A 13732-nucleotide genomic window follows, 5' to 3' on the forward strand; every position below is an offset into this window, starting at 1 on the left:
CAAATCCATCCAATCAATAAATTTAGACCTTTGAAATTTGATCCAACGGCTAAAAATAGGGATCCCTTTAAAAATTATAATAACTTTAGTCGTTATATCAAATTTCAAAAACCTGAATTTATTCATTATATGGATTTGATAGAAAGGGATCCGCCGTATTTGATATCCTTTCTCTGTTGATGTTATCAGGCTAATGTTATTGAGACACTCACTGCCGTGCGATGGATGGACAGACTGACGTCGCGTGGCAGTTCTTTCACTTGCAGTTTCAGGCTTGCTTGCTTTGGAGGGACTATTTTGTAGGGTTGCGCACTACGGACAACAGTGAGTGAGATAGAATTAGGGTTTCCGTTCTAATAATACGGAATTTGGTGTAAGAGTTTTTAACACTTGTATTATTGGATCGGACATTACATGACGATGAACCTGTTATATATGTAAGGTGCTATCGAGAAGAAGAGAGCTGGTTTGTGTGTTCCGGCACACGGGCTATGTGGTTCGGAAGCCCATACTGAAGTTTTTCTCCGACTTCGCATGTTAGTCTTTGCAGTTTCATGGATTATGGTTCAACACCGTAGGAGCTTTGAGAACTGAAGCAGATTTAAGAGTGAACTTTATAAGATCATGGGCCGGTTCAAGAACTTGTTTGTTGATTTCATGGAGAAATTGAAAGTTTCAATCACAACTGCTCTCATACCTCCTAAGAATAAGGCTTAAATATTACATCTCATAACGTAAAATTAAAAGTGCTTTATGGCTTCTCCTAACAGCTTTAGGTGTTTTCGGCAGTAGCAAAAAACACCAGTCCCAAATGGGGAGCAACCTACATGGGACGGACGCTACAGCAGTGTATGTAAGACCTTCCCAAATGAAAGGGACACTAACTTGAAAAGAAGAATCGAATTAACTATGTTTGATGACCAAGCAAGAGATCGAATCGAAGGTGCTGGAAAATTACGAGACCTTTCACCCTTCAACCACATAAAAAACAGTCATAACAATCCGAAGTAAGATCACAAAGTTTCGAAAGAGGATGAATATTACAAATCAGAGAAACAAATAATCAAAGCCATTCTTTTTGCTTCAGCTGTTAGTCTGTCATTTTTATTTGCCTCTTTGGCGCCATCTTAACTTCGAAATTTCCAAAGCTGGCTGTTTGTGGTACAAGGTAACTTCAACCAGTAAAACTCAACTCTGCAAAACAATGCAAGGGTAGCCGACACCAACAATCTGATACGATGGCCGAAGACTTGCGCATTATTTACAAACTCTTGTATTTGGAAGGAGCATGAACAAAATCTAGAAAAACAATCACTGTGACGGGGTCTTTTCAAGCTTTTCAATTTCTTCACGGTGCTTTCTTTCGGCCTCCTGAAGTTCTTTTTCAGCATCCTCCTCTTCTTCAATCTGGTCAAGATTATCGAATTCCTTGGATGCAGCCATTGCTTTCACAACCGGATCTCTAAGCTCAGAGATGAGTCCACCACCAACTTTGTACTCTTCTTCATCGCCAATCAGGTACAAACGTTGGTCAGGTCCTGATGCCATGGGAATGTCAACTGCCAGTAGCTTCATATCATACTGCATAAGAAGATGACACCCTTCAATGAGAAAAACTTGGTCATCCAAGTACGGATTTTCAACACCCCATCTACTAACTAACTAATGTAAAGCATCATTTGATTAGTCAAGTCCCAGAGCATGCACTCAATCTGCTCTGTTTGACAGGCACTCCATCTGTTGTTTAACGAGCAAACTTCTACCAGAGGAATCACAGCAGCAGATAGTACACAGACTGCAGTATAATTTTACCAAGATACATTCTTGCATGCACCCAAGGAGATCAAGGAGGAAAATTGAAATAAAAACGAATGCTTAAAAAAAGGTCGTACCCAGTGCTTAAATAAAAACGAATGCTTATGAAGAGAAAAATTTAGGAGCATCCAGCATATCACAAATACAAACCTGGCCTTTTTTCTTCTTTACTTCAACACTAACCAGACCCTTCCTCTCAGAACCTCGCACAGGGAAAATGAGGAAACACCGCTTGCTCCTAAAAGTTGGCTTGAACTTCTTCAATGTAACCCCACCTCCGGACATTACATAGGCTCTTAGATCTGATCCTGAGAGAGGAGCACCCATAACCTCGAGAATCCCAGCAGAAGTATTAAGCTTCCTCATGGCGATTCTATAAACTTTATCAGGATTGATTGTGAATCTCGAGCGGATATGAAGGCCCTAAGAGTAGTAAAAAAGAGCACATAACTCTCAAGTAGTAAACTATAACGAAAAGCAAGATTGTCCTCTAACAGGAAAACAAATACACCGAATAAGAAAATATCACGATTTCAGTTCATGCTATCCTATAGGTAAAGACTTGAACTTTTGATCATACATAGACTCCGAAAAACAGTAAAACTGAACCCATTGGAAAAGAATCTGAATAACTTCATTACAAATCCACCACTAGAGGTTGTAGACTATAGTTCTAAATCATTAACTTGGGTAGCAATTTGTGCATTCTTAGCTACTTATAAATCATTAAATTGACTAGCAATTTGTGCATTCTCAGCTGAGCTACTTATATGTCATTACAAGATCAGCTAGGGATTCAGAGGAACTTACAGCGAATGCGACAATGGCGGTAGAAAGGGCGAGGAAGCCATACTTGGCCATGCCTTCAGAGAGTCCAATGAAGGTGCTAGCAATCCCAAACATGAGCCGCCACAGCAGAGCACACACCAACACTGCGCCGATTCCCAACAGCACCAGATTGTTCCTCTTCCAGAACGCCTCAATCTGCAACCCAATGGCCCCCTGATACCGCGAGAAAGCCGATGACACCGCGGAAAGCGGCTTATCGAACACCTTCTTTGCATCGATTTTGCTGAAATTCGACGGCTTGACGGAGAAGAACCTCATGCCCAGGCCGTAACCGAGTCCCGGCCCGGAGTAGCTTCCGCCACCGCCGCCGGGGACTGGTTTTGGGTGAGAGGGGAATTGGGGAGGAGGCCCATTGGTGGAGTGGTAGCTCCTCCTGGCGGTGGAGAACGGAGGAGGAGACGGAGACGAGGGTTTTGAGATTTGATTGCGGTGGAATCTAAGCAGGCCTTGGATGATCCCAGACGAGGGTTTTGACATTTGAATTTTGGGCGTGCGTGTAATTTGGGGATTCGATTAGGGATTTGGATTCAGCTTCACCAAAATGCAAAGACTTCAGTCGGATTTCGATTTACCAAATTCAACGGCTTTTTTCACCTGCCCGCATTTCCCACCATTAAAAATTGGTAATTTCCTTTTGCTCTCTTCAGTGAAGACTCGTTAGCGCGCGGTCATTTTTGGGAAGCCGCCATGGATTCTGGTAATTAAAAGTTGTTTCCAAAGGAAATAAAAAAAAACCCTGCAAATGGACCTTAAGCTCAATTGGGAGTTTGGTCAAGGGGACATGGCTACAATTCTCACCCCGTTTATTTTGAATTCAGATCCCCTCCGAATCTTGTCTAAACCGAGAGACTGCGTAATCCGAAGTTGGAGAAAAATTTCGACTTTTAATTTTTATGAGGTGGATCAGTGAGATGGACTAGTGATGATTGTAAAATTTGAAATGAGTAGTCTGACTTACTCAGTTTCTTAACTCATAACTATAAGATCCAAACAGGATTTCGATTCGTTTATTTTTACGTTTTATTGAATACATCATGATACTGTAATTTTTCTAACTATTTTGAGCTAGATAATTGTACTATTGTCAATTTCCATACAACATACGTGCTCGTCAACTATGAATCAAATAAAGTGTATACGTGACTTCAGTACTTGCTAATTATATACAAATAAATCTACGCTCTCAATCGAATCGGGATCAAATTATGTTTCTTCCTTTTAAAAAATGAGGCATAAGTAACTACAATTGTTTAGGAGAATCAATGCACGAGGAGATGAATCTTGGATCCCAAGCCATGATAAATTGCACACTATTCTGTACCAAAAAAATCAGGCCCTTGATACAAGGTTAACTCGAGCAACCGTGTTGCTAGTCCGACGGCGGTCGGGAGTCGAAATCGTTCACAGAATAGTAGACCGACAGTGGTCAGGATGCAACGAGTGGCAAAATAACTCCAAATAGACCTGTAAATGGGTTGGGTTTATCAGGTTTGAATTGGGTTCAATCCGACCCGTTAAGTTAACAGGTCATCTGAACCTAACATGTTAAGCTAACGGTCATCCGAACCCGACCCGTTAAACTAACGGGTCACCCATTAACACCCGTTAACAATTATTATTATTATCTTTTTGCATAAAGTTTGTTTTTTGTTGTCAAGACTTTATTGAAATTACTAAAACATTATCAACTAACAGGTGCTAACGGGTTGAACCAAAGTGACCCGTTATTTAACGGGTTCATCCGTTAACAACCCGACCCGTTAAACATCCACCCAAATACTAATATTAACGGGTCGGGTCCAAAATGTCAAGTCTACCTCCAAAGAATGCTCAACAAAATGATAAACCAACATTTAGTGAAATGATACTGCGTGTTTAGATAAGTCTAACCAGCGTTCACAAATCGCAAATACCATATACCATATTCGTTTGATTCGAACCAGACGAACCCCAAAAGAAATACTCAGCATGAGTTCTACATAGATGCTATGATAAAAGCAATATCATACTTTCAAGCAGTCGATGGGGCAGGTTGAGTGAGGAATGCTTTTCCGGGTTGACGGTTGGCCAGAGGACCATGGCATCTAAGAAGCTGCACAATCAAATATTAAGAATCATTAGTTACGAAGGGCTGCACATACATGTAAACCCTTCGGACACTAAAGTAAATGATAAGGTTGAAGAATGACAACACAGAAATCGGCATCCAACCTTTCCATTTTTGATAACTTGCATAACAAATAATAGAATGTAGGATATAATGAAAAAATCGTGTATTACCTTAGCGTTAACGCCATCTGGCTGGATTCGGCCTTCCTTCTTGTAATTCACGTAATCAGCACGGCTAAACTTAGTGAAACCCCTGAGAGAAAGGATATCAAGATGTTGTGCCTTGGCCCGTTTGTCAGTGCGGAAACGAGATTCAGATTACAACCTCACCAAAATCACACTCAGTTGAACAGAATAAAATACAAGAAATAAAGACACCAAGAGAATTACGAGGTTCGGCAAAAACCTGCCTACGTCCCCGGAGAGATATTGCTCTTCACTATGAGAATAACTAGTACAAAATATACATGAGTTAAATTGACATAACCCAAATCCCAATCTCTTGTACACTCACAGAATTTTTCCAAGAGCCTCACTCTTCCCAAGAGTTTCTCACTCTCACTCTATTTTCTTTTCCCTATGTGTTTTCCGGATGCTCTCTCTCTCCCTCTCCCCTTCGGCTCCTTGCAATTAAATGGACAGAAAAGTGAGTCAACTTCTCCTTTTTTTCATAGACACAATGATGATCCATCATGCTCCCTTTTCTCAAAACCCAAAACCACTTTCGGCATGCAAATGGGAAATGAATAAAAAATGCCAAAACAAAGGAATCCCATGAAACATCATCATTGTCTTCTACTATTAGCCAAAATGAGATATGGACATATTTGGCCACTATTCCGAAAGCATAACACACAAAGTCACATAATTGTTAACAGCTCAAAATATGAGCCAATCACAACAATCTCCACCTTGGCGAATATACTGTGCAAAAAATCCTTGCACCCATCACCAAAGTCCATTGGCCTTAAGTACCAGCATACACACTCTGAATAAACCTCGTTGGTCCTGTTCCGATTCAGTCACTGCCAATGCATGTGCAGCTGCTGCAAGCTAAAAATCACAATTTTAGTTTCAGACAGGATCTCGACACATCCTCGTCTCCTCCAACAGTTTTTTTTTTCCCCTTCTTTATTGTCTGCAACCTGGAAACTTGTCAGTGCACCCATTTCCAGCAACACCCGTCGAGCCAGACAAATATTCCTCACACTTCTCCTCCTTCAGGACCATCTCATCACCTGTGAATCCCATAGCTCCACCTGCTGCAAAACCCCTGCAACACTTGAGACTATACATCACCAGGAGAAGTGTTGCTTCGAGTACCTAGAGGGCATACTCGAAGTCTTCTGCCACAAAATTGCTACTACTCGGACCAAGATCATCCTTTCTTTTTCTCAAAGGACAATTTATCTTTTTATGCCCGAATTCTTTGCAGTTGTAGCATTGTAGACCCTTGCCTCCGGAACCGGATTTGAACCTGTTGTCTCTCTCAGATCCTTCTCCCAATTTTCTTCCACGATTCCAACCTTGAACAGCTAAAGCAGTGTCGTGCCCACCATCAACAATGGTCTTCTTCTTTTGTGTATCATAAGACACCAAAGAAGCCTGCACCTGCTCCAAACTTACTGTAATTTTCCATGCAGTAAAGTTTCACAAGGTTCTTAGACAAATCTGAAAGTGAGGTAAGAAGAAAGAGGCCTTTGTCTTCTTCCTCAACATCAACTTTCGCAGTTGATCTAAGCATCCCTGAACACGACTTCCATTTCTTCAGGCTTCCATTACTCTCCTTTACCAAGAGTAAAACCGCATCTCCCATTAAACTGCTCAACTGAAAAATTCTTGGTGAACAACAAATCTGGACCTCCAACGAACCAAAGCCTCCAACGATGCTCTGATACCAATTGTTGTGCCTTGGCCCGTTTGTCAGTGCGGAAACGAGATTCAGATTACAACCTCACCAAAATCACACTCAGTTGAACAGAATAAAATACAAGAAATAAAGACACCAAGAGAATTACGAGGTTCGGCAAAAACCTGCCTACGTCCCCGGAGAGATATTGCTCTTCACTATGAGAATAACTAGTACAAAATATACATGAGTTAAATTGACATAACCCAAATCTCAATCTCTTGTACACTCACAGAATTTTTCCAAGAGCCTCACTCTTCCCAAGAGTTTCTCACTCTCACTCTATTTTCTTTTCCCTATGTGTTTTCCGGATGCTCTCTCTCTCCCTCTCCCCTTCGGCTCCTTGCAATTAAATGGACAGAAAAGTGAGTCAACTTCTCCTTTTTTTCATAGACACAATGATGATCCATCATGCTCCCTTTTCTCAAAACCCAAAACCACTTTCGGCATGCAAATGGGAAATGAATAAAAAATGCCAAAACAAAGGAATCCCATGAAACATCATCATTGTCTTCTACTATTAGCCAAAATGAGATATGGACATATTTGGCCACTATTCCGAAAGCATAACACACAAAGTCACATAATTGTTAACAGCTCAAAATATGAGCCAATCACAACACAAGAAGCATCAGCAACAAAAACTGAAGGATTCTTTCGTGAACAACGTCCCGAACAACTAATTGCTACTCTGAGTTCTGGTAGATAATAACTTTAAGGTTCCACCTAGAAATCTACTTATTTCCAATAAAATTTAAAGCCTATGGCACATTGATACAAAATTCCGTAAGAAGCATACCATCTCGAAAAAATCAAATTGCATCAAGGCTTGAACTTGCAAGGCAGAAACATAAAAAGGCAGAATAACAAAAGCATACCACTTCCTGCTGACAATAATCTTTTGGCGACCAGGAAACTTGAACTTTGCACGGCGGAGGGCCTCCTGTGCATGTTGACTGTTGCTATCCCTGCAGCGAACAGACAAGAGGACTTGCCCGATAGCAACTCGAGCACATGTTCCCAGTGGCTTGCCAAACGCACCTCTCATTCCAGTCTGGAGCCTATCAGCCCCAGCGCATGAAAGCATCTTGTTGATGCGCAGAACATGGAACGGATGCACCCTCACTCTCAAATGGAAAGTATCTTTCCCAGCATACTTTGTCATGTACTTGTTGCAAGCGATGCGAGCTGCCTCAAGCGCCTCACTCGAGACATTCTCCTTCTCCCAACTCACAAGATGCACACAGAAGGGGAACTCATCAACACCCCTCTTCTTCATTCCAACATCATAAATTCTGATCTTGGGATCAGGGACACCGCGACAGAAACGCGATTTCGGGTATGGCTTGTTCTTAATCTGCCTATAGCACCTCGCAGGCCCTACAACATTACCAACCAGAACCAAATTATCACCAAAACATGATTACGGCACAAAAGACTTTACAAATATCCAATCTAAACGAATCACATTTATACAAATCCAATTAAAAAACAAACGATCTTCTCACGCAACCAAGAAATTGCAAATTTTACACAGAAATTAATCATAGTAAACCGAAATTACAGCATCTTAATAACAGATAATCTCAGTATTAACAAACTAATCACGTACAAAATAATCCCATTTCTGTATCAAAAACAGAAATCTACGTAAAAATCGTTTAACCACACAAAATTCAGAGAAAGATTACGAAAATCGGTTCGATTAAAAACATCAAAATCCATCCAGCACTAACAAAATGGTAAACTCGATTGGATCTTAACATATAAAATTCGATGGATACATGTATAATACATCGATGTGCGAAGAAGGAAGAAATAATAACAGGAAAAATAAGATAAAAGCAAGAGAGAAGAACTCACTCCTTCCCATGGCGAGCTCTTCGATTCTCCTCCTCCTGTTTACGCTTCCGGGAAGAGCACGCCTCACAAACCTTATCACAGGCTTTTTATACTCGGTAACCCCGCGAAAACCCTACTCCGGCCTAAGTGGTTTCATCATAAAGGCCCAACTAAAGAGGCCCAAAATACTTTTCGATTCGGGTTGACCCGGTTCTGAACTGCTGTGCGTCCGATTGCCTGCTTGCTGCCTGCTTATGCATTTCATCTCTTCCGCTGCCTGGTTGGTCGATCCGGTCATTTCCTACATGATTGGTGAACGCGTTACTAAAATAAAGGGATTTCGGATCAATGTGTTAATGAGTTTATCGTTATCATTTATTAGGTAATCCGTTAACACGTCAAATCATTATTTTGTCACCAATAACAACTCAACAAGATGTTATTTGCTCGATTAGACAATAAACATGATAATTTCTTGTATAACTTGTTAACTAGACATGAAATGAAATGACACTTTAATAATCGTGTCGTTATTGGGTTACTTGTTAAGAACCAGTTAAGATAACGAATTTAACACAACATAATCAATTAAGATAACGAATATGACACAAAATCAATATAAACACGATAAACACGACCTATTTGCCAGGTAGTAGCCTAGTAGGTAATAGCTTACACACAACTCGCCAAGTGGCTTGCATAGCTTAGCGATACGTGTAAAGCTAATACCGACGTGGCCCTCTTTGCTGCCTGTTTGTGTATTTTATTTCGGTTCCGGATCTCTTTCTATCAAATTCACCTAATTCGAAATCTGAATCGTTAAAATTTGATCTAATGCTTACAAACCTCCAAACAGATATCCCTTTAAAGTTATAATAAAGGTAATATGTATCTATCGGCCCGATCCGAACAGGTGGATTTGGTGGAAAGGGATTTCATTTCTTCAGCTTCTAGCTCCTACCAACTGAACTGTTAACCAAAACTCGGAGGATTCCAGAAAAAAACTCCAAGAAACGGAAGATGAAAATCCATCACGTAGCTTGCTTGGAGGACAACTACTCGTACCTGTAAGCCCAAATCCCCACTTTTCATCTCAATTTCTGGTTATCCTGATTAGGGTTTTATTAATGCTTAATTATTGATCATTTCTAAATTCATTTGTTATTGATGATTAGAATTGTTGACGAGAGTACAAAAGAAGCGGCGGTTGTGGATCCAGTTGAGCCTGAGAAGGTTCTGAAAGCAGCCCAAGAACACGGCGTCGATGTCAAGCTCGTCCTCACCACTCACCACCACTGGTATGTTTAGACTTCCTCATCCAATTTACCATTCAATCCCTCATATTCATACTGATATATATATATTTGTTTTGGATATTTTTATGGGGATATATATCTTAGTTGGGTAGATGATTGAATATTTATGCTCACCACCCTAATACAGGTGGTTGGATATTTGGAAAAAAAAAATTAAACCACTTGTATTATGACACTTGTTGTATTGGGGGCGTGTTCCCGGCACACTGAAAAGTTCTCATGATGGTGAAGCTCAACACCCTATTTATCTGGGAGATGAGTTTAATTTTTAAGATATGTGCAATAGATAGACACAAATCTCAAAATTTAAATTCATCCAACGGTGATAAATATGGTGGTGAGCATTATCACAACTTGAGGGTGGTGAGCAAAAATGCACCGGCCACACATGGTGTGGTTTAATTGTGTTTGCTGTTGTGCTGATACTGAATATATGTGATAGGGATCACTCTGGTGGGAATGAAAAGATAAAGCAGTTGGTGCCAGGGATTAAGGTGTATGGCGGTTCTATTGATAATGTGAAGGGCTGCACCGATAAGGTAGAAAATGGTGATAAGATTTCGCTCGGGGCTGATGTTCACATATTGTGTCTTCACACACCTTGGTATACGCCTTCCTACAGATTTTTCATTCGTCAGTATCTAGTTTTCTTAAATCTTCTATGTGATGGACAATATGTTAGTCTCTTTGCACTAATTCCTTGCCTATTTTTGGACTGCGTGCTTTGTAAATAGCAACAGCGTATCATTGCCTTTCGGTTACATGAATGTTTTCAAGCTCTGCATTTGTTTGGGATCGAAGCATGGGTGCATATAGTTGTGATAGAGAATAGGAATCAAAGCCTGGCAATCTAAAAATATATATTTGAGTCGTAGAACCGGCTGATCAATTGATTTGTTGCTTCCATGCTATCTTAGCAAATTGTAATTCTACGTTGCCCTTTAAGCTTGATGGTTTATTTAGTGGATTATTTAACCTTTTCAATGTATGTACCATAACCTTTTCGATGTTTATAATTTCGGTCTTGCTTTCACCAGCCACACTAAAGGTCACATAAGTTATTATGTGACTAGCAAAGAGGGAGAGGACCCAGCTGTTTTTACTGGAGACACACTGGTAAGTTTGCATACTTGAGTTCCTTAGTCTAAGTTTTTATCTGAATGCATTGTGCAAAATATATGAGTTATTGCCTTGCATAATGAAGTCGATATCTCGTCTGTCATGGATTTCCAAATAGTTTGAATTGAAGGGCTAAATTTCATGAATGGTGTCAGTTTAGGGGGCTATATTTTATCTTTAGCCCTTGCCCTTACCATTAGACATGCTCTTACTGTCCTGTGTGTAGTTCATTGCTGGTTGCGGGAAATTTTTCGAAGGAACCGCAGAGCAGATGCATCAATCGCTATGCGTAACTTTGGCTTCATTGCCAAAGCCAACTCAAGTTTACTGTGGCCACGAGGTAAAAGAAGATTCTGGTTATAGTGACATAGTCAAAACTATTAAAAGTTGTATTCAGAGCAGAAACGTAATGATAAGTTTTGTATTGGTCCAGTACACTGTGAAGAACTTGCAATTTGCTCAAACGGTTGAACCGGACAATGCGAAGATAAAGCAGAAGCTATCATGGGCACAGCAGCAGCGTGAAGCAGGCCTTCCCACAGTTCCTTCAACCATAGAGGAAGAGATGGAGACAAACCCTTTTATCCGTGCCGATCTACCAGAGCTTCAGGTTTGCTTATTCTCCTACCATTTCATGGTTCCCAATTGGAATAAAATAACGATGAAATCTTATGGAAACTGATGTCACAGTTTGCAACTGAACCCAAAGTGTTGTCCAACAGCACGCATTCTATCGCCAAGTTGTGCCATACACTGCATCCTTATGAAGAAATATTTACTTGTTTTACAGGAAAGGGTCGGTTGCAAAACCGCCGTCGAAGCTCTTCGGGAGATAAGGCAGCGGAAGGACAATTGGAGGGGCTAATCGATGCTCCGTTCATGTCATCTTTCTTTCGGTTTTTCGTTTCAACAGAAATCGGACCTTATATATGTAAAGACAATATCTTTTGTTATTGTAACTTGTTGGTTGGACCATGAATGTCTGTAAAACATATGCCGACCGTCGACACCTAAAACTGTTGCTTTTGATGTATTATTATTGGCTTTATTATTTGTTGATTTCGGCCAACCTACCCCATGAGAGTGGGCAGGTAAGTTGATTATTGTTTGATTTCTGGTCTCTTTTTTTATTAAAATATAACTTGATGGCGTCATTTAATATTACGGTCTGTTTGATTTTCCTTAAAGACGAGTTTAAATTAATATTATTTGTTTGAAAAAAAAATAGAAAATATAGCCTGGTGGGGCCTTTTCTTCTCCTACAAGTAATCTCGTAATTCTAATCCAAATTATGAATTTTCTTTTATATAAAATGACCCTCATTAAAGAAATTAAATAAAAGCATATGGCACCTGGGAAGTGCAATTGAAAAAAGAGAAATAATTAGTGGAGTCGTTGGTCGATTGCATTGTCCAAACTCTGGATAGGGATTGAATCGGTTTCACCCTAAAATTGAGAACATGTCAACTACGATAGAATCGTTTGGTTTAGTTTTAACAAATAATTGAAGAAATCGAACCAAACTGAAGAAATTCCGGACAGTTAAATCGTTTTCACCCTAAAATTGAGAATGTATCAATTACAATAGAATCGTTCGATTTAGTTTTAAAAAAGAATTGAAAAAATTGAACCAAACTGAAGATATGTTGGATAGTTAGATTTAGGCAGTGTTTGCCTTCAACTTAATAATTTTTTTTCTTTTGCATTTTTCAACTATTTTTAGTAGTGTGTTACAATTTTCATTTGTTTAGCAAATCATCCTACAAGTTAACAAGTGAGCAAACTTCAAACTTCAACATTTAACAATTTCTTGCACTTCAAAATTGTTATCTAATAACAAACCAATGAATATACTGCACGTGCAAACCATAATAATTTAAAGATTAATACGTAACTGAATAATTTAGTGCTCGTTTGGATGTACTTTTAAAATGTCTGAAAACGCTTTTGGTTAAATTGATTTTGAGTACCAAAAGCACTTTAAGTGCTTTTTGAAAGAAGCATCAGATGTGTGCTTATTGCAGGAAGCACTTAAAAGTGTTTTTTCAAAATCCACTTGGATTTTTACTAAGGATTTGTATCAAAAACATTTTTACCAGAAGCACTTTCAGTCATTTTAGAAGCACATCCAAACAAGTCCTTAATTTAATTGAGGCTAATTGATTTGATTCGATTCTCTTGCCATTTTAATCAAAATGAAAACTAATGAAAATGGCTTGAAAATTTTGAGTTTTAACGATAAGGACAAAATAAAGGGTAAAGTAAATAGTAACAAGATTGACTTTTTAGTATAAAAATATGATTTTTTACTAAAATAAACAGTACTGAAAACTTTTTGTTAAAGTTTCTTTTATCAAAACCAAGGTATTAAATATCGGTAATATCGGAAATATCGGTATTTCGAAAACACGGAAATATCGATGGAAATATCGGTAAAATATCGATATTGATAAAAATTACATGGAAACCACGGAAATTGTAAGAAAAACTTGGAAATTTTTATTGAAACTTTGTAGGATGTTTATTTAGTCAATTATCTATTAGTTTATCACAAAAAATTGGAAGAAAATGCATTGCATGATGGATTTAACTGATTTAAGTTGATTATATAGCGAGCTGGCAAACATTGTGAGTGTAGAAAACATGTAGTAATTAATGAAAGAAATTTAAACACACCATAATCATTTATATATAATGCAAATTTTCAAAGTATAATTCGTGAATTAATGTCTAATTGATGATAAATAGAAAAGACTCTAATATGGAATTAACC

General features: G+C 39.0%; 3 protein-coding genes across 3 annotated transcripts; 1 reads left to right on the top strand and 2 right to left on the bottom strand.

Annotated features, from left to right (window-relative positions):
- Window positions 1–944: 944 nt before the first annotated feature.
- LOC114824895 (uncharacterized) lies at window positions 945–4377 on the bottom strand. The gene is made up of 3 exons (XM_029102541.2): window positions 2626–4377; window positions 1966–2238; window positions 945–1581 (listed from the first exon to the last, which is right to left on the bottom strand). Exons 1-3 carry the CDS (start codon window positions 3139–3141, stop codon window positions 1312–1314), a joined length of 1059 nt encoding a protein of 352 aa, XP_028958374.1. The 5' UTR covers window positions 3142–4377; the 3' UTR covers window positions 945–1311.
- A 139-nt stretch (window positions 4378–4516) lies between these two features.
- LOC103414082 (large ribosomal subunit protein uL16-like) lies at window positions 4517–8685 on the bottom strand. The gene is made up of 4 exons (XM_029102547.2): window positions 8546–8685; window positions 7561–8062; window positions 4945–5026; window positions 4517–4756 (listed from the first exon to the last, which is right to left on the bottom strand). The coding sequence occupies exons 1-4, from the start codon at window positions 8553–8555 to the stop codon at window positions 4676–4678; spliced, it is 675 nt and encodes a 224-aa protein (XP_028958380.1). The 5' UTR covers window positions 8556–8685; the 3' UTR covers window positions 4517–4675.
- Window positions 8686–9297: 612 nt separating this feature from the next.
- LOC103438582 (hydroxyacylglutathione hydrolase cytoplasmic) lies at window positions 9298–11995 on the top strand. The gene is made up of 7 exons (XM_008377115.4): window positions 9298–9591; window positions 9700–9822; window positions 10283–10444; window positions 10878–10956; window positions 11186–11299; window positions 11393–11569; window positions 11750–11995. The coding sequence occupies exons 1-7, from the start codon at window positions 9545–9547 to the stop codon at window positions 11822–11824; spliced, it is 777 nt and encodes a 258-aa protein (XP_008375337.2). The 5' UTR covers window positions 9298–9544; the 3' UTR covers window positions 11825–11995.
- The last annotated feature ends 1737 nt before the right edge of the window (window positions 11996–13732 follow it).

Source organism: Malus domestica, chromosome 01 (assembly GCF_042453785.1).
Source record: "Malus domestica chromosome 01, GDT2T_hap1".
Taxonomy (NCBI): domain Eukaryota; kingdom Viridiplantae; phylum Streptophyta; class Magnoliopsida; order Rosales; family Rosaceae; genus Malus; species Malus domestica.